Source organism: Lycium ferocissimum, unplaced genomic scaffold (assembly GCF_029784015.1).
Source record: "Lycium ferocissimum isolate CSIRO_LF1 unplaced genomic scaffold, AGI_CSIRO_Lferr_CH_V1 ctg10833, whole genome shotgun sequence".
Classification (NCBI taxonomy): Eukaryota; Viridiplantae; Streptophyta; class Magnoliopsida; order Solanales; family Solanaceae; genus Lycium; species Lycium ferocissimum.
The window spans coordinates 1-18,843 of record NW_026713516.1 but is presented as its reverse complement, the minus strand read 5'-3'; the positions used below and the strand labels follow the sequence as shown (position 1 = coordinate 18,843).

Here is an 18,843-nt window from a genome sequence, read left to right as displayed (position 1 = left end):
CAAATGCCTCGGGAACCGAACCAACTACCCCACCAAGTCAAAATCGACCCTACGGATCTTACGAAGTCGATGGAATTCCGAAAAAGGTCTATTTATCCAAAAGTCAACTATTGATCACACGTTTTTTCACTTTAAGGCTCTATTTCACATAAGTCATCATAAAACTTTCCCAACTACCTCGGGAACCATACCACCCATCCCCGCAGGTCAAAATTGGACTAACAGGGCTTGGGGAAGGGTCAACGAGGGTAAATGGATCAAAATGCAATAATGATCAAACGGGTCGTTACATAATTAGCTAAAGACGATAATGTGAGCCTAATTGGCTAATTAGCTAAAGACGGTAATGTGAGCCTAATTGGCTAAGTAAGGGTAATATGAGCCAAACTAGCTAAGTACATGTAATATGTGCCTAATTGGCTAAGTACAGATAAAGCGAGCATAATTTCCTAAGTATCACTTATTGTAAGCCTAATTGGATAATATTAAGATTGGAAGCCTAAATGGCTAAGAACCAGATGGGAAATGCTTATGGATTCCATATGGACCTCGCGACCTCCCCAGGGGTCACGTATTCCACATTACAGAGCGTGCATATATCGGTGATGGAAAGGCCTTGCATTGCATTTGCATATCATATCATATTATTTCATGGATTCCTTATTGGATGACTTACTTGAATTGTCAATTGAAATGTACCTATCTTTCTTAAGTGACTATTTGAACACTTGTGAACTTGGAGGATTCTCATACTTAAACTTGTTAGTTTATAATTATTGTCATGTTGGACTAATTATGGGTTAAGTGCGGGAGTAATAATTCGGAAGACCAACCTTCATCACCGTTTTAGTTTAGGGCCAGTCGACGATGTTGCTGAGTACACGTTGATTTCCTGTACTTACTCTACATTTGTTGCACCTTTTTGTATGGAGATTCGATTCCTAGCACTAGTGGGGCTCGAGGAAGCCACCATCATTGAGGAGACTAGCTTGAAGGATTCTAGGTGAGCTGCTGGCAGTTCTGTGGAGCCGGATTCTTCCTCTCTTTTATTTTTTGTCTTTCTTATTTTTAGACAATATATTCGGAGGTTGTTCCGGACTTACCCTTCTACTCTAGTAGTTCTTGTACTAGTGATACCAAGTTTTGAAAATTGTAGTACTTTTGTCGCTTATTTACTATTATGAGTCGTGGTTATGACTTTGAAATGACTTTATTTAATTATTTTCGCATGTTATAGTTGTAAAAATTATCTAATAGGTTGTGGATAGTTCGCCTACTGGGTGGGAATAGGTGTCTTCGGGGCTTTAAAAATTAGTTGTGGCAAAACCTTCAAATTTGGTCTCAAATTTACACCTACTGTCTAATTGCATGAATAAGAATGTCAGATTTTTCATTAGACAAACCAATAGACCGAGATATTATAATTCAACTGCAATAGTACGAATTTTCGGTATTGGCCTATGAAATGATCTTTAAAACTTCATCAGATGATTGATTTTTGTCTGTCTTTTCAGCCTTCCTAACATTTTACGTTCTAACATAAAGTAGTCAATACTTAATTATCACACTTATATTCTCCGATCAAGAACTAGCTTAATCAAAACCAATTTTTTGAAAGGCAAACTGACGACTTAGTCAGAACTTGTGCGCCTTGAAACTAATACACTTTAACTCACTTTTTTTTTTCGTTTTTCCTTCCCGTCCCAGCCGTCTTATGGAAGGAAATGAGATATGAAAATGAAATTTAGAAAAAGTTTCAACTGATGAATATGTATCTGATACGATCAATTTTCAAAAAGGCTTAATGCATATGAAACCCCCTAAACTTATCCCTTTTTTCCATTTTGGCACTTCAACTAAGTGTTGTTCCTATTGAACCCTTAAACTTGACTTCGAATGTATCTATCAAACACAATCCGACTTACATAGCATATATGGTGAGTTTCATTTTTTTAGACTTGCGTGTGAATGTCAATTGCATCCTACGTGGAAAATTCAACCAATTAAAACACTCCACCCATTTTGATTATATACATCAGATAGGAAGAAGTGTGCTACTATGTTATACAAGTGAAGAACCACCACTTAAACCAATCAAATAGCAAAACTGGAAAATAAGAAATCAAAATTGGAAACTAAAATTGAAAAATAAGAAACCAAAACTGGATAATAAAAACCCAAAACTGAAAACTAAAACTGGAAAATCAAAAACTGAAAAATAAGAAACCAAAACTGAAAACTAAAAAATCAAAATCAAAACTTAACATACGATGTGTATAATTAAAATGGTTGGGGTGTTTTAGTTGGTTGAATTTTCCCCATAGGATGTAATTGACATTCGCGTGCAAGGCTAAAAAAAAAAAAAGTTAAACTCAGCATATATATTATATAAGTCGGATTGTGTTTGATTGTTAACGGCAAAGGCAAAGTTCGGGGTTGAATAGGACAGCAATGACTTGGTTGAGGTCTTAAAATGAAAAAAAGGGATAAGTTTAGAGGGACACATATGTATTAAGCTTCCAAAAACCAGCGCAAAAAGAATATGTAAGGACTTTGAACGTTAGCACATGGTCTTTGGACAGAGAAGTTTTAGCCAAATCATCCAACTCAAATCATATGCTCACTCAACATATCCACAAACTTGGTTGAACTACATAACTTGTTTTGTAACAAGATCTCGTTATAAATAGACTTACTTCGAACTCTGTGATTTTAGCTCTAGATTATGCATCTTCGCATAGAGATCACTAATGTTTTTATTGCACAACCAGATTGTTGGATCAACTTGTAATGATACCTATGATCCTTGCTATAAGATATTGCAAACTCTTATAGACTTTGGTCTAACAGCACCAATGGGAGTCATTTTAGATTATCTCTTTTTATGTCTGATTCACTGATTCCCTGCTTGTAATGATACCCATGTTCAGTGCTATAAGATATTGCAAACTCTTATAGACTAAGACTTTCACCAATGGGTGTCATTCTAGATTATTTCTCTTTTTATGTCCTGATTCACTTATTCCCTGCGTTGCATACAAATTGCAACGAGAAATCACCGTGCTGCTAATCAACACAGATACCACCGCTGTTCAGATTAAGATCAGTTGAAAAGCCATTACAAATGCTACATCAACCATGAGAAAAGTGAATCAGTCGTGTTTTTTGAAGAAACATGAACAGTGTGGGATTGCTGAAACCATAAGGGAAGAGTATATTAATAGCTCTAGATGGTGATATCCATAGCCAAAAAGTGGTTCTTAATGAGGGCACGGTAAACTGACTTAACTGTAAATAATACTGGGGAAATCCCCGCCTTAGAAGCCAAAAGGGTAAACATCTCAGAAATAATTACTCAACTCCATAATCTAGTGTATTTGCTGAGATACCTACCATTTGCGTAGCTGCTTGCAGGTGAAATTGCTCCCAAAACATGAATGAAAAGCAATAGTTTCTTGACGTTCCCAAGACTTGAACCTTTGCAGTTCGTTCACAAATATGAATGATGCTAAAAAGGAGAAAATTTGAATTATTCCCATTTTGTCTTTCTTGGTGGGGTGGGGGGGAGAGGTGTGCATGGCCTCGAGGAGTTTGACCATCCGAGGACTTATTAGAAGAGTAAAAATCAACATGTTTCTAGATAGTTGCTTTTTGCAACTAACAAAAATTACTTAGCTTCTGTAAGATGCTACAACCAAAACTTTTCTCAGTTTGGATTGGCACTACACATCATTTCCCAAAATTAATATGGCACAACACGGCAGGTTATTGCAAATATGTGAGAAATTTCAAAGGGCTGCAACCTGCTCTTCTTGCAAAGCAAGAGGAATAGCCGGTCTCCACGTAGTGCCTTCCGGGCTGTCCATCAAAGCAATACCTACAGCAGCCAAATCTTTTCGAATTACATCCGATCTATCATATTCTTTATTTTTTCTTGCTGTATCCCTCTCTGTGATTTTCTGGTGAACTTGATCGTCAGTCAACTTTGCACGCTTCAAAGCTTTCAACCTCAGTTCGTGCAAAGCCTACAGAGACCAAAAGCATGGCTAAGTTGTGAGATTCCGTACTATGATTATCATCCAGAAGCTACAAAAGGTGGAAAAAGCTAGGATGCAGGGAATGTTTTCTAATTGTTATGACGCAGGGAATGTTGATGCAATTAAGAAAATAACATAAAGCATATCTCTTTGTGAATGGACTAAATGCATAAATTCTAGCAGCAGAGCTGGGAGCCACTGATATTGAAGAAGTTTGCAACAATTCTTCAAGGAGAAAAAAGTACTGCTTGAAACATGAAATTAAAAACCTACAAACAGACACTTCAGTATATACAGTGGGTTTAATAAACCCAAAAGAATATGATGAAGGGAAAGAGACAATGGCTACAAGAAACAAGAGGTGGGGGAGGATCATCCTCTAGCAAAAACTTAGCGATGTGGTTTGAGTACATATTTTCCCTTCAATCCATATGCCGCACCCTCCCCCGCCCACCCACCTCCCCTCCCATATAATATTGTTGATTCACAGCGCTCTACAGAAGTTGCCTTGACCTTGTTAGGTATCTCCTCTATCAGACCATATCACATAGCACTCTCATAGCGCTCCTCTACTTCAGTCATCCTATTTTACATTTGTGCTAGATATTCATTTTAAATACAATTCTCATGTGCGGCTTGGCCTAGATATCTAAATTGTGTACATTCAGAAACCACAATCCTGACTAATCTTTATCTTCATTCTTCCTTGGGGTATAAACACACTGTTTATATATTGTCTTCTTACTTCTACTCATCTTATACCCTTATTCTATAGTGTTTCTTCACAATTTCAACTCTAGTTGACTCCCTTGCTAACTTCATTACTAAACCCAAGATCATCTGCATATAGCATGCACAATAGGCACCCCCGGGACCATCAATTCCTCAGGACAAAAAGATACAATACAAAATGCAATGGAATCAGACAGCAAATAAAATTCTGCACCTCCGCGTAACTGGCTGGCACAAGCCCCAGCATTTCTAGAACATTACTTATAGTATTTTCTAAAGCTGCAAGTGACTCAATCCGCAATGCTTGCTTTTTACCCTGCAGGAAAGCCAAACACAACTGTCAAGGGAATCTTTTCCCAAAGTTTTATATAACTAGGAGATAAGAGCAAAGTTATACTTTATACAGGCAATAGAGAAATTGTAGTAAGAGAAACAAAGGAGTAAAATGATTCCTTCCATTGCATGGAAATGGTAACATAATCTGAATCGGACCTACGTGAAAGATTTCCCCACTTATACCTTGATTCTGATTTCTGATATACAATGTTTTTGAAGGAATCAGGACCTTAAAATTCACTATAGTTCTTTCCAAAAATGTTAACAGAAGAATCAGTAACGAGCTGAAAGAGACAAATATCGGTTCGATTTCAGTTATTGGTTTGGCGATTTTGCTAACCGAAAACGAAGCATAGTAATTTTGGTTTGGTTCGTTTTATCCAAGATCAGTTCGATTTTTCAGTTTCGGGCTTGTCAGATTAGGCTTTCTTTTTCAGACCTAAAAATGGGTCTCAGAATATCATTTTGCAATCTTTGCTTATCCATTTGGGTTTTTTAATTACCCTTTTTCATCCTTTTTTTGACAGCATTCTCAGTTACAGAATGATTAGAAAAATCAATGACTCATGTAGTAATTTAATTTATTTTAAACTTCTGGACAAAAAGTTAATGAGGATAAAAGCTTCATCTAGCAGGCCTAAAACCAGTCCTTATAGGATAAACAGACTGAGTGAATGCACTGGTTACATGGATAAATCCCTCCCCTTTATTTACTTGGGTTGTCCAATTTATACTGGGAGGCATAAAATTTGTTGCTTTGATAACATGGTCAATAAAGTGGTGAAGAGGATGAATGGATGGCAAGGAAAATGCTCCCCTATGGTGGTAAGACTGTTCTTATTAAGAGTGTGCTGCAATCCTTACCTACCTTACCTCGACTGTTTTAAACCCTCCTAAGAGTACTTTGGAAATGATTAAAAAGCAACAACAACAAACCCAGTGAATTCCCATAAAGAGGGAGTCTAGGGAGGGTAGAGTGTACGCAAACCTTACCCCTACCTTCGGAGGTAGAGAGGTTGTTTCCTGTAGACCCTCGGCAAAAGAACTAGCAATTCAAAGCAGTATAAAAGGCATGACAAAATACTGTAGAAAGCAGGATAAAGCTAACTATATAGAAAGGAGCTATAACTACCACAAAATAATACACTAATCGAAGTGCAAGCAACACCAAAGAGTAACAGAAATCAAAAGACAAGGAGCTAGAAGAATAATACTACGACTACTAGTATAAAATGATAAGTAGGACAACACTCAACTACTTACTAACCTTCTACCCTAATTCATGTCCTCCATATCCTCCTATCTAAAGTCATGTCATCAGTAAGTTGAACCTGCGCCATGTCCTGTCTAATCACCTCTCCTCAATACTTCTTCGGCCTAATTCTGCCTCTCCTGAAACCATCCATAGCCAGCCTCTCACACCTCTGCACCTATATCCGTGCATCTCCTCTTCACATGCCTGAACCATCTCAACCTCGCTTCCCGCATCTCATCCTCCACCAAAACCACTCCCACCTTATCCCGAATATTTTCATTTCTAATCCTATCGCTCATAGTATGCCCATACACCCATCGCAGCATCCTAATTTCCGCAACTTTCATCTTCTGAAGACACTCCGCCCCATACAACATAGTTGGTCTAACCACCACTCTGCAGAACTTGCCTTTAAGTTTTGACTCCGGAAGTGAGCCTCCATTTCATCCACCCTACCCCAATACGATGTGTGACATCATCGTCGATATCTCCATTATCTTGGATAATAGACCCAAGACACTTGAAACTCCTTTTCTTTTGAATGACCTAGGTGAAGCCTCATGTGTTACGTTACTGAACTTGCACTCCAAGTATTCTGTCTTGGTCCTACTCAACCTGAACCCTTTAGACTCCAGAGTCTGCCTCCAAACCTCCAACTCAGCATTAACTCCACTCTGAGTCTCGTCAATCAGAACAATGTCATCCCCGAATAACATACACTATGGCACCTCACTTGGATTTGTCGCGCCAGTTCATCCATCACCAAGGCAAATAAAAATGGGCTAAGAGTTGATCCTTGGTGCAACCCCATCACCACTAGGAAGTGCTCCAAGTCTCCTCCCACTGTCCTAACCCTGGTCTTGACTCCATCATGCATGTCCTTGATCGCCCTAGTGTACGCCATCGGTACACCTCTAGCCTCCAAGCATCTCTATAGAACCTCCCTAGGGACTTTGTCGTATACCTTTTCTAGATCGATGAATACCATATGCAGGTCCCTCTTCCTCTCACAATTCTGCTCCACAAGCCTCCTTACAAGATGAATGGCTTCTGCAGTCGAGCGCCCGACAATCCAAATTAGTTCTCGAAAATAGACACGCCGCTCCTCACCCTCATTTCCACCACCCTCACCCAAACTTTCATAGTGTGACTTAGCAGCTTGATCTCCTATAGTTGTTGCAACTCTGAATGTCACCCTTGTTCTTGTACAAAGGAATCATTTTTTTTTTTAATAAGGTAAAAATTTTTGATAAGGAATCATTGTACTCCACCTCCATTCTTCAGGCATTTTTGCCGTCTTAAAAATGACATTAAACAACCCAGTCAGCCACTCCATACCTGCTCTGCCTGTGCACTTCCAAAATTCCACTGGGATCTCATCAGGCCCGGTTGCTCTCCCCCTACGCATCCTGCGAACAACATCCTTAACCTCCTCCACCTTTATACTCCTACAATACCCAAAATCGCGACGCCTCTCTGAGTGCTCCAAATCCCCCAACACAAGGTTGTTGTCCCCTTCTCCGTTGAAGAGGTTATGGAAGTATGACTACCATCTCCGTCTAACAAGGGCGTCCTCCGCCAGTACGTTGCCGTCCTCGTCTTTGATGCACTTCACTTGATCCAGGTCACGTGCCTTCCTCTCCCTATCACTTCAATTGAAAAGCACATTGCTAAGTTTTTTGGGTACATGTGACAACAAGAACAAGTATCATTGGAGTGCATGCGAAAATTAGTGTTTTCCTAAAGAGGAGGGTGGTTAGGCATCAGGAGCTTGAATGATACTTCTAATACCCTTTCTCTGAAAAGGTGGTGGGGACTGAGAACTAAACCATCTCTCCGGGCAGACTTCATTTATGCCAAATACAGCTTTGTCAAACATGTTAAAAGTGCATCCCTGAGTCATTTATGCCAAATACTGCTCTGTCTAACATGTTATTCAAAAAAAAAAGTGGATCCCTGGGAATTCTCAAGCTTGGAAGAATCTAGCATGGACTAGGGACAAAGCTGAAATTTCTATCAGATGGAATATCAGCGGTGGCAATTCTAATTTTTTGCTTTTTTTTTTATAGGTAACTGAAAGAATTTTATTGATGAAAAGAGGGGGTCAACTTTAAGAAAAGGCTGGACAGAAGTACATCTAAAAGATAACTTTAGAGTGAGTGTAAAGAACTAAGAAACCCAGCCAACGCCACCAGCTCTAAAACATTTACCGAGGTTTGCACCAAAAATTAAGCTAAAATATACATTTGTGCTTTAGATTAACTACATTGTCCCTTTTGTTATCAAAAACTCTAGCATTTTTCCCCTCCATACGACCCACCAAACTACTGCGGATATAGACTTCCAGATGTAACCCGACGCTTTATACATATCCTGTTTGTGCCATGAGAGGAGAAAATCAACCGTGCTCCTAGGCATGCACCATTTAATACCCACATGACACAGAATAAAATGCCAAATCTGACTGGTGAATGGTTCACATCTTCCCAATCCCTTCCGCATAGAAAGCAACAATTACAAAGTATTTTGCCTTTCTTTTGCAAGCTGTCAAGAGTAAGGCATTTTCCATGAGCTACCAACCAAGCAAGACATTTTTGTGAAGCGCCTAACTTCTCCAAATAGTCTTCCAAGGCCAAAGGGATTGTGAAGATGCACCTATAAAAATGCGATAGCAGCTTCTAAGCGAGAAGGGACCTTTAGAGTTGGAATTCCGGAATTGAGCTAGCTTTGGTCCTTTAGCTCTAGTTCCTAACTTCAGAAGGCAGGGAAGCTACCTGAAGACAAAGGTTAAGGATTTCACTACCAATGGAACTTGGAATATCACGGAACTTTCCAAGGCTCTTCTAGATTATGTAGTTCAGGAGATCACTGGTATATAATTGAGCTGAGGGTCTACTAGAAACAGCCTCTCTACCTACCAAGGTAGGGGTAAGGTCCTACCCTCCCCAGACCCCACTTGGGGAATTACACTGGGTATGTTGTTGTTGTTGTTATAGGAGATCACTGGTATAGATATTGGTTCTACAGATGAAATTGATGATGCTGTCTGGATGAACACTGAAGCACTACTCTGATAATTCTTCTTGGCATATGATTAGACATACCAGGAACAAGAATGATTTTCTGACTAAGCTTTGGCATAAGGTTATTCCATTTAAAATGTCTTTCTTAATTGGAGGCTTCGTCATGGAAAACTTCCTTTCAATGAAGCTATTTCCAGGTTTGGGATTCAATCAAATGTGGTCTGCCTTTGTTGTAGGGATGCTCTGATAGATTCTATGCAACATGCTTTCACTAATGGTGATGCTGCTAGGCATATTTGGAATTACATTTGGTCCTCCTATGGTAGTTATTCACATCCATGGACCTATTAGAAGAATCATCAACAACTGGTGGAATATGAAGACTAAAAATGCAGTTCAGAATTTCATTTTTCAGATTACACCTGTGTTTATATGTTGGGAAATCTGGAAAGAGTGGACATCGTGCAAATTTGGGAGCAAAGATAGGTTTATTTCAACAAAATGGAGTACCATGTCATCTGGAATATCTAAGCTGCACTTCAGACAATGTATCCTTCTTGTAACATAACTGGTAATTGGCTAACTGTGTGTGGCACTATCGAAAGGCTAAAGCCAGTTGTGAATATCAGGCAAGTCAATTGGTTAAAGCCTGAGACAGGCCATATGAAAATCAACATAGATGGCAGTTTTATCAAAGCTTCTGGTACTGCTGGCCATCATCGGAGACTGTAATGGGACTACATTATAGCTTTCTCTAAGCCTATTCAGTGTATAAGCAACAACCAAGCAGAAGCTTATGCTGCTCAGTATGCTGTTCAATGGGGTAAAGAAAATGGCTTTAACTCCTTTACTCTGGAGATGAATTCTTTGGTGATTGTTAAGATGTTAAGTAGAAGCAGCACAAACAACCTCAAGTTGAAGAAGATTCTCCATGACACTGATATGAACATGAGAAATGCTACAATCACTATTATTTATTGCTTCTGAGAAGCCAATTCTGTGGCTGACTACTTGGCCAAAATGGCATCTGCTACTGGAAATGAAACCTCCTATACCTTCTTTTTTTTTTTTTTTGGATCAAGTAAAAGTATTTTCATTCATAAACATGGCCAAAGAACGACTGTATACAAGGGATATACCAAAAGATAAAGAATCTACAAAATATGATTCTCTACAAACTCCACCCGATCCTCTATAAAACTAGGAACTTTCTGATTACACCAAAAGAAAATAAGGGATCGAAGACTACTCCTCAATTGAGAAAAACTTGACTCTATTCCTTCAAAAGCTATCTTGTTTCTCTCATTCCGAACTACCCACATCAATGCAAGCGGAACCATGTTCCAAGCCCTTTGTCTTCTCCTCCATCTCTCGCTCTTCCAACTGACCATCAACTCTTTCACAGTTCTTGGCATTGCCCAAGAAGTGTTGAACCACCCAAACATGTCCCACCACAGTCTCATGGTAAACCTCCTATACCTCTCGTCAACAACTACCTAGAGAAGTTAGAGGATTAATTCAACTAGACAAATGAGGACTTCTATGAGAAGAAGGTATGAGAAATGCAATTTCTTTGTAAGTTAGTGTCTTCTTCTTTCTTGTTCTTTAGGAAAGGATCTTGTATAGGCTAAATGCTTTCATCTTCTTTGGACAGTTTATTTGGACTTGTCATATGTAAGTTAGAGGTAAGAACCATGTCCCCCTCTAACAAGTGTAACTTTTTGGGTTCAATAGACATGATAGGGGTCAAGCCTAACCCTTCACACCAAAGGGATACAACCTTAGGTGAGGGCTTATTTTGAGAGGGGGGGGGGGGGGTTTGGAGTAGAACAATGTCAAATATTTTAACAATGTAATTTCTGTAGTTGTTCTGTTACTCAATCTTATTTCCTGATTGAGTAATTTTGTTAGTTTGATTTGTAGTGGGAGAGCATGGTCTTGGTACAAGTAAATAGAATAACAAGATAACCCAAAGCTACCTACCTAGAAATAGACAGTATCTAAATTTGACTAATCAACACATCTAATGAACAAGTGCTAAGACTGCTACAACACTTGTGAAATCAACCACAGTGCAAGACATCAAAATCAAGAACTCTTCCACGGGCAACAATGAAATGAATACCACACTAAAAGAAGAAATAAGATAAATAGTCATTTTATGTATAACAAAATCCAGACCACCTTAAGAACCCAAAACATGACTAACACAACATTGCACTAATTGGTGAAAGCTAAATGGCTCCTTAATGAACAGGCCAAAAGACAAAAGCTTTTAACCTTTGAATTAATTCCCACAGCTAGCTGAAACCAGTGAAAATAAGAAAAGAAGATGAATTGAACTCAAAACCATGCTAGTCATCTCTGAATGCAAGAAACTTGACCCAGCTTTAGCCCATTGATACCAGGCCATTACACTAATATGACCGATCTCCCAAAAAATTTGTTCACTTTCCACAATAATTATGCCAGTTATATATATATATATATATATATATATATATATATATATATATATATATGTGAATATTCACCCGCAAGGGTGGCTCAGTTGGTTGAGCATGGGGCTACCATAATGGAGGTCTCAGGTTCGAAACCCCCTGCCTACGATAGCAGGGGATGGCATTCCAGGTCAAGCTCGTGGCACATGGCTTGCCTAGTCCGTGTTACCTCTCCTGTGTGGTTTGCGGGCTATTGCACAGCAGCGGGGTTTACCTTGTGCACACCCGAAGGGTAGAGACTGTTGGTTCCCTTGTCATCAAAATATATATATATATATATATGAACATTCACGTTTTTGATTGAGATTACCTTTAAAAAAAATGATAAAAACAGTTAAACTAATACTAGTCCCATATTAAAGCATGACGGTGAAAACAAAGCATTCGTTACACTACCTTGTTGACCGTTTTAAAATTTTCAGCAAGGGAGAGTGTTGATTTGCATTTCAGATGAAGAAAAAATAGCTTCGAGTGTGTATGGACAGGGAAGAGGATCCTGATTTGTACTTCAGTTGAAGCAAAAGTACCTTTCGTGTATGTAAGAGATCATTGATCAACTTCAATGGGTCCGACATTGCTGCCAATGCAACAGGAGTGTGAAGATCATCTGACATTGAAGCTAAAACTTCATCTTGGAATTTATTTATACAACTAGCAGTTTCTGCAGGAATAGAATCCTTCCAACTTGCCCCATCATGCTGGCAGAGAAGAATTTGACAATCATATAGTGCCTATCACCAAAGACAATACTCAGGTTAATATCTGCTTTATCTGATATGAAGGACAAACTCGTAAGCAAACACCAAAGTTAGAGGAATAGCTGCTCTTGGATATCATTCAAATTTTGAATAATTTTTAGTACAAATAGAAATTTGAATAAAAGTTAAAGACTAATTTGGACAAAGGAGTGTTTTTTCTTAGGAGGGAGTTCTTGAGCTATGCATACTGAGGTGACTTACATTTACCCTGAATTCTATACCTAGCTAGAAGACAATCCACAACATAATATGATTCTCCACGAACGACACTCTCTTCAATACACACTAGAACATCATGGGTAATTATTCATTTACCAGACAAATTAGAGATTGTGAATCAAAGTACCTGATATATGTAAAAAAGGCGGTCAGATGCACTCTCAATCTGTACAATTGTATAATTGATTGGAGATCTATAATGTGTCCCAATTAAGAAAAGCCTCAGTGCCAATGGGTGATAAAGATCAATCACCTGAAGAAAAACAACATATAGAAACATCAAAAGCTAGAAAGACGAAAAGAACGGAACAAATAACCTTTAAAATATCAATTCTGTAAGTGAAGCACAACTTTCCTCCCATTATACCTGCCGAATTGTAAAAAAATTCCCCAGTGACTTCGACATTTTCTCAGAATCAATGTTGACAAAGCCATTGTGTATCCAATAAGTAATGTTGCTCTTCCTACAAGTAGCACAGCTCTGGGCAATTTCATTTTCATGGTGAGGAAATACGAGATCCATCCCCCCACCATGAATGTCGAAAGAATATCCTAAATATGCAGCACTCATGGCACTGCACTCAATATGCCATCCAGGTCTTCCTGGACCCCAGGGACTCTCCCAGAAAGGTTCTCCCTCTTTGGCAGACTGCATGAGAGAATAGATATCAATAGAAGCAGCGGCCGAGAAAACATCAGCTCAAATCTCCATATCTCCGGTAACTAAACAACAATTAACTCAGTTGCACACTTTTTTCAAAGCTTGATACATGAATTCAAAAAAAAGGAGACAATGGCATTCAGGAGAAACGCTCGGCAAGGAAGGATCATTAAATTAAAAATTGAAAATAAAGGGAGCCACTGATGTAAGGTAGTTAAAAAGTCAATTCGTCAACAAACAAGTTTAAAATGTGTCATACAACTATTCAAGTGTCATTTTTTGTTAATTTAAATAACTGATAACTTACCATCTCTAAATGACACAAGACTGTTATCGCAACCACAAGTAAACTTTCTTGCATGTGAACTAAATTTCAAAGAAACAGAGTGCTGACTAGATTTTTCCTGTGCCAACTCAACCATTAATTGTTGCTTCTCTCTGTTACCGCCTCACGTGGAATGGAATAATGGATATTCAAATGAGTGTGCCACGGTTTACTTGGCCACCCCAGACATTCTGCGATTTCATGTTAAGCAGAACTACCAAACAGCACCTATTTCACATTGAAATTCTGATATGATTCTTTTTTTTATTGATAATAGAAAAAGACTTAACAGAAATGCAAGAAGCATTTGGCATTCTCCACATCATGGACAAATGTCAGAGAATGGCTCAAAACCATCAAAACAGTGGCTTTCCCAATTTCTAACAGTTTCTTGTCATGATTGGAGTCGGACTTGAGCTATTCATCTCTACCTTTTCATAAAATTTAGTGACCAAACCAGATAGTCCATTCAAATGATTACAGAATCGGCGAAAGCTGTGAAGACTTATCATTTAACAGGTAAACAGAGGAATACATGTGTGTTGTGATTCTTTTTATTAGTGATAATAATATAAAGACTTAGATGAAAAGAAATGAGCATTTGGCATTTTCCACATAAAGGATAAATGTCTTCTTCTTTTTTTCGGATGACATGGGAATCTGCGGCCGCTACCCTTCGGGTGCGCATAGGGTAAACCCAGCTCCTGTGCAATATCTCACAAACCACACAGAAGAGGTAAGCAGCACTAGGCAAGCACCGTGCGACGAACTCGACCCAGAAGGCAAATCCCCTGCTATCGTAGGCAGGGGTTTCGAACTTGAGACCTCCATTATGAAAGTCCCATGCTCAACCAACTGAGCCACCCTTACGGGTTTCAAAACCATCAAAACAATGACTATCTTTGCCAAAAAAGAAATTGCAGTAGGTAAAAGATGCCCCAGCAATATCTTAAGAGTTTCTTTTCATGATTGCATATGAGTTATTCATCTCTACTTTTCTCATAAAATTTAGTGACCAAACCAAATAGTCCATTCAACTGATCTCAGAATCGGTGCAAGCTGAAGATTTTTCATTTAAGGGTAAAGAGGGGAATACATCCACTCCGTGATGCTAGCGTCTGAAACACAAGACGAATGAACAGTTGACTTCTTAAAAAAAAAAAAAAAATTAACGTAAAATGCTTGTTTGATAATTTTTCACTGTGGCAACTTGGAACAAACAAACCCATCTCTGGGGCACACTTCGAAAACCAAGTCATAACAAGAAAAATAAGTATCAATCAAAAACGAATGTAGTTAAGATGAACCGCATAACACACATGAAAAGAAATAAAGATTTTAACAGTAGAAACACGGTGAATACTCATTATTTTTTCATATTTCTTTAGTGGTGTCCTATTTTTTCCCTTATTTGCTTTTTGTTCTTTTGACAAGGGGATATGGTGAATGTGAAAGATATGAAGATGTGCTTAAAATCCGACACATGACACAGCCAATAGTAAGAAACTTTACAAGCATAACTACAAAAACTCACTTTCCACAAGGCAAAATCAGCTGGATGCTTCTTCCTTGCGTCTACTGTTACACGCTCTCCTGCCCTATTATCTTCCAGTTTTCGGCCAGATAATTTTCCATATTCTGGAAATTTGTCTACAGAAAAGTAGACATCGCCATCGATTCTGTAAGCACAACCATTATCGAGAATCTGTTGCAGAAGACCACAAAAACGGTTAAAGCTCGGTATTAGGGAAACAAAATATTACACTGCCTGGAATCAAACCAAGAATATAAGCAGGAGAATGAAGGTAAGTCTAAACAAAGAAAGAAACCCAGCTCACAGAATGATAAAACTGAAACTGGCTTTGAGTCTTATGCATCATTCTTGCACATTAAGATCATACTCCTAGGTAATAATAAGAAGGTACTTGAGAATCTCAGGGACCAGAATTATACCATGCATCCAGTAGATCTAAAGGGGAAACAGGAAGGAGAGAAAGGTTTGGTAATCCAGAATTATGCAGTGCAAAAAAACTAAGTTTCTGTCCAAGGTTCATAAGACCACAAAAGAAAATATGGCAGAGAGAGAGAGAGAGAGAGAGAGAGAGAGAGAGGTACATCAAAGGCGTTGTTTTATAATTTTTACAGCTGAAATCAAGAATAAACTCTACCAAAAGCAAAAAAGTAAGATTTAACCCCACATAAATAGGGCTTCCCCAACTCCATAAGAGGCAATAACTTCTCCCGACTACCAACCAAGAAAAATCATTACAGAAAGAAAAGAACAAATGATCAAGAAAAAACCTGCCGAATCATATCGATTATATGAGGCATGTGATCAGAGACACGAGGCTCCACTGAAGGAGGAAGACAGTGAACATAAGTCATGTCTTGGTGGAACTCTTCACAGAAACGTCTACTTAATTTGAGTGGATCCTCCCCCAGCTCATTTGCTCTAGCAATAATCTACAGAATTTGAAAATAGGAGCCTCAGCTGAACAATATTAGCTGTAGTAATAATCTACTGAATTTTCCAGATATAAATAGCTTGAATATTATTAGCTCTTGAAAGAAAAACAGTAAATCACCTTGTCATCAACATCAGTGAAGTTGCGAACATAATTGACTTCATATCCCAAATAATTTAGGTATCTGCCTAATATTTCAAAAAGAAACAAAAGTAAAAGTATCTGATTAGTTACACAAACCAAACTTCCAAATACCCCGAAATAATTTAGGAATCCACGAATAATTGATAGTACATTTAATTGGGTACCTAAAACAATCCCAAAAGGTTGAAGTCAAATAACCTAAACATTATAGTTACCTCGAAGTGTAAATCTCCCAAACCATTATCATTAAGGAATTTGATTAATTTTAATCATCTCCCAAATTTTCTAAACTAGCATGAAACTCACTTCACAGCAGCACGCACACGTTTGAAATTGTTACCCACAAAGATCAAGACTTTTAGAAAAAGATTGGAGTTTGACTTAAATGCTGCAAGTTTGAAATTGTTATTAACAAAGATTCTCCCTATATAAATCGAATTTCAAAAAAGAGTGGAACTTTCTCTTCTTACCTTCTCCTTATTTAGTTGTCTTACCTAGTATTCGCATGGTATCTTATTCTTCAATTTTACTAATATCTGTTACTTCATCTATTTTGCTATTGTGCTGTCATTATTTTCCTTTCTATCCTGCCTTTGAATACCCTTCTTTTGAGCCAAGAGTCTATCAGAAACAGCCTCTCTAACCTCCCCCAAAGATAAGGGTAAGGTCTACATACACCCTATCCTCCCCGACCCCACAAGTGGGATTACACTGGTATGTTGTTGCAACTTTGAAAGTGTTATCTACCAAGATGTTGACTTAATAAATCAAATTTAACAATAAAAAAAAATACAATGAGCGAGGAAAGGGGTAACGGACCTATATAAAACATCAAAGGAAACATAAACGCGAGCATGTCCGATATGGCTGAGATCATAAGCCGTTACACCACAAACGTACATTCCAACTTTTCCGGGGACTTTAGGTATAAATACTTCTTTTTGTTTGGTCATAGTATTGTGTAACCATAGTTGCTGCTGATTCCTCAATTCGGTGTCAGTTCCGTCAACGGCATTACCCCCTTTTATATCCACTGTAGACTTTGAATTTCCAATTGTACTGAGGCACCTAACAACCCTAGGTCGACTTCTCGAGTAGTATCTGAAACATTCAACGGCAACGGTAGCAATGGGTATTTTGCGGCTTTGGAAGGGAAGCAATGGTCGGTAGCATTTTAAAAGCGTCGCCATTTAGAGGAGGAAGAAGAAGAGCCGGTGACTGGCGTTTTTTCAAGAATAACTATTGTTGCTGCTCGATCCGCTATCTCACTCAGGCTAAGCTTTCTGCGAAAATTTAACTGAAGGTAGACTTTTAATTTTGGAAATCGCTAGAGGTGACTTGTAGGACCACATCAAGTCAAAACTTAATTAAATTTGGGATTAAAAAAATTAGGATTAAAAATGTATTTTATCAAACTTGTTAATCTTTTATAAAATATAAAAAAGATTCCAAACTATTTAATTCAATTCCCAATTTATTTTAAACTCAACATCGGTTCATATCAAAACACACGAACTTCATTCTAAACACACTATCGATCTCAACTGCTCCTTCAAACTTTCAACGTTCAAACTCACGAACTGATCTCAACTGCTAAATGTGCTTCTTGAAACCGTCGTCCAACCTCTTCAAAGCCGACTCAAAGAATTAATCCGTAACTCCCCATTTCTCTCGTGTAAAATCGCTCAAATTTTTCTTCTTTTAAAGTTGAGGTTTTGAAATCAAAGTGAGAAAATGATGATTTTATCGGAAGAAGAATAACATGGGTTTGTCTCGCAATGTTGTTTATTTTGTTGTTCAATGCTTCGAGAAACCCTTATTTGTCGTATTTGTTCGAGTTGTCGGCTCGTGTGTTTGTAAATAGTATATGTGGTTGTGAAATTTGCTTTTTGGTGTTGTTTGTGTTCTCGTTCTCCTTAGGAGTTCGAAAAAGGGCTTTTCTTAGGCTTGACAAAAACTTTTCTATTTGTTCCACTTGTTTGGGTTTCGTGTTGTTAAATAGTGTATGTGGTTGTGAAATTATGATTTTTGGTCTTTTGTTTTGTTCTCCTTGGGGTTTCGAAGAAAGGGTTTGAATTTTATTTAGATTTTTTCCAACAGCTGAGTAAGTTGTTGCAACAACTTCAGCACTTGTTTGACAGTTGAGGTTGGTTTATTTTGTTTAACTTGTGATGGTTGTGTGTTTGTATTGAAACAGATCTTTTTTCTGGTTCAAAAGTTAGGGTTTTGAAATAAAAGTACGAAAATGATTAATTTTGGTTAAAGAAGAAGAGGAAGAACATGTAAGGTGGTGTCTATGCAATGCCGTGTATTTTGTTCAATTTTTAATCGTTGTGTGTTTGTAATACACCGATATTTCCCCGATAGTGAAATAGATGTTGTTGTCC

At 38.1% G+C, this 18,843-nt stretch overlaps 1 protein-coding gene across 3 annotated transcripts; it reads right to left on the bottom strand.

Annotated features, from left to right (window-relative positions):
* Positions 1-3,633: 3,633 nt before the first annotated feature.
* On the bottom strand, positions 3,634-17,745 carry LOC132041600 (cysteine--tRNA ligase, chloroplastic/mitochondrial). Of its 3 annotated transcripts, none has more exons than XM_059432298.1 (9): positions 17,276-17,745; positions 16,433-16,496; positions 16,149-16,310; positions 15,382-15,552; positions 13,229-13,510; positions 12,989-13,114; positions 12,412-12,615; positions 4,984-5,085; positions 3,634-4,025 (listed from the first exon to the last, which is right to left on the bottom strand). In XM_059432298.1, the coding sequence occupies exons 1-9, from the start codon at positions 17,644-17,646 to the stop codon at positions 3,789-3,791; spliced, it is 1,719 nt and encodes a 572-aa protein (XP_059288281.1). In that variant the 5' UTR covers positions 17,647-17,745; the 3' UTR covers positions 3,634-3,788. The 3 variants fall into 3 exon arrangements, with proteins under 3 accessions (XP_059288281.1, XP_059288284.1, XP_059288283.1); XM_059432301.1 differs by having other exon boundaries at positions 16,433-16,500; positions 17,276-17,416; XM_059432300.1 differs by lacking the exon at positions 4,984-5,085.
* Positions 17,746-18,843: the final 1,098 nt, after the last annotated feature.

What these genes read in the sequence shown, in the direction of transcription:
- LOC132041600 (XM_059432298.1), bottom strand. Translation starts at nt 17,646, where the DNA reads ATGGCGACGCTTTTAAAATGCTACCGACCATTGCTTCCCTTCCAAAGC. An exon ending in TAATCGATATGATTCGGCAG is followed by an intron (nt 15,553 to 16,148) that starts GTTTTTTCTTGA and finishes CTTCTGCAACAG; the next exon opens with ATTCTCGATAATGGTTGTGC. An exon ending in CTGATTTTGCCTTGTGGAAA is followed by an intron (nt 13,511 to 15,381) that starts GTGAGTTTTTGT and finishes TCTCTCATGCAG; the next exon opens with TCTGCCAAAGAGGGAGAACC.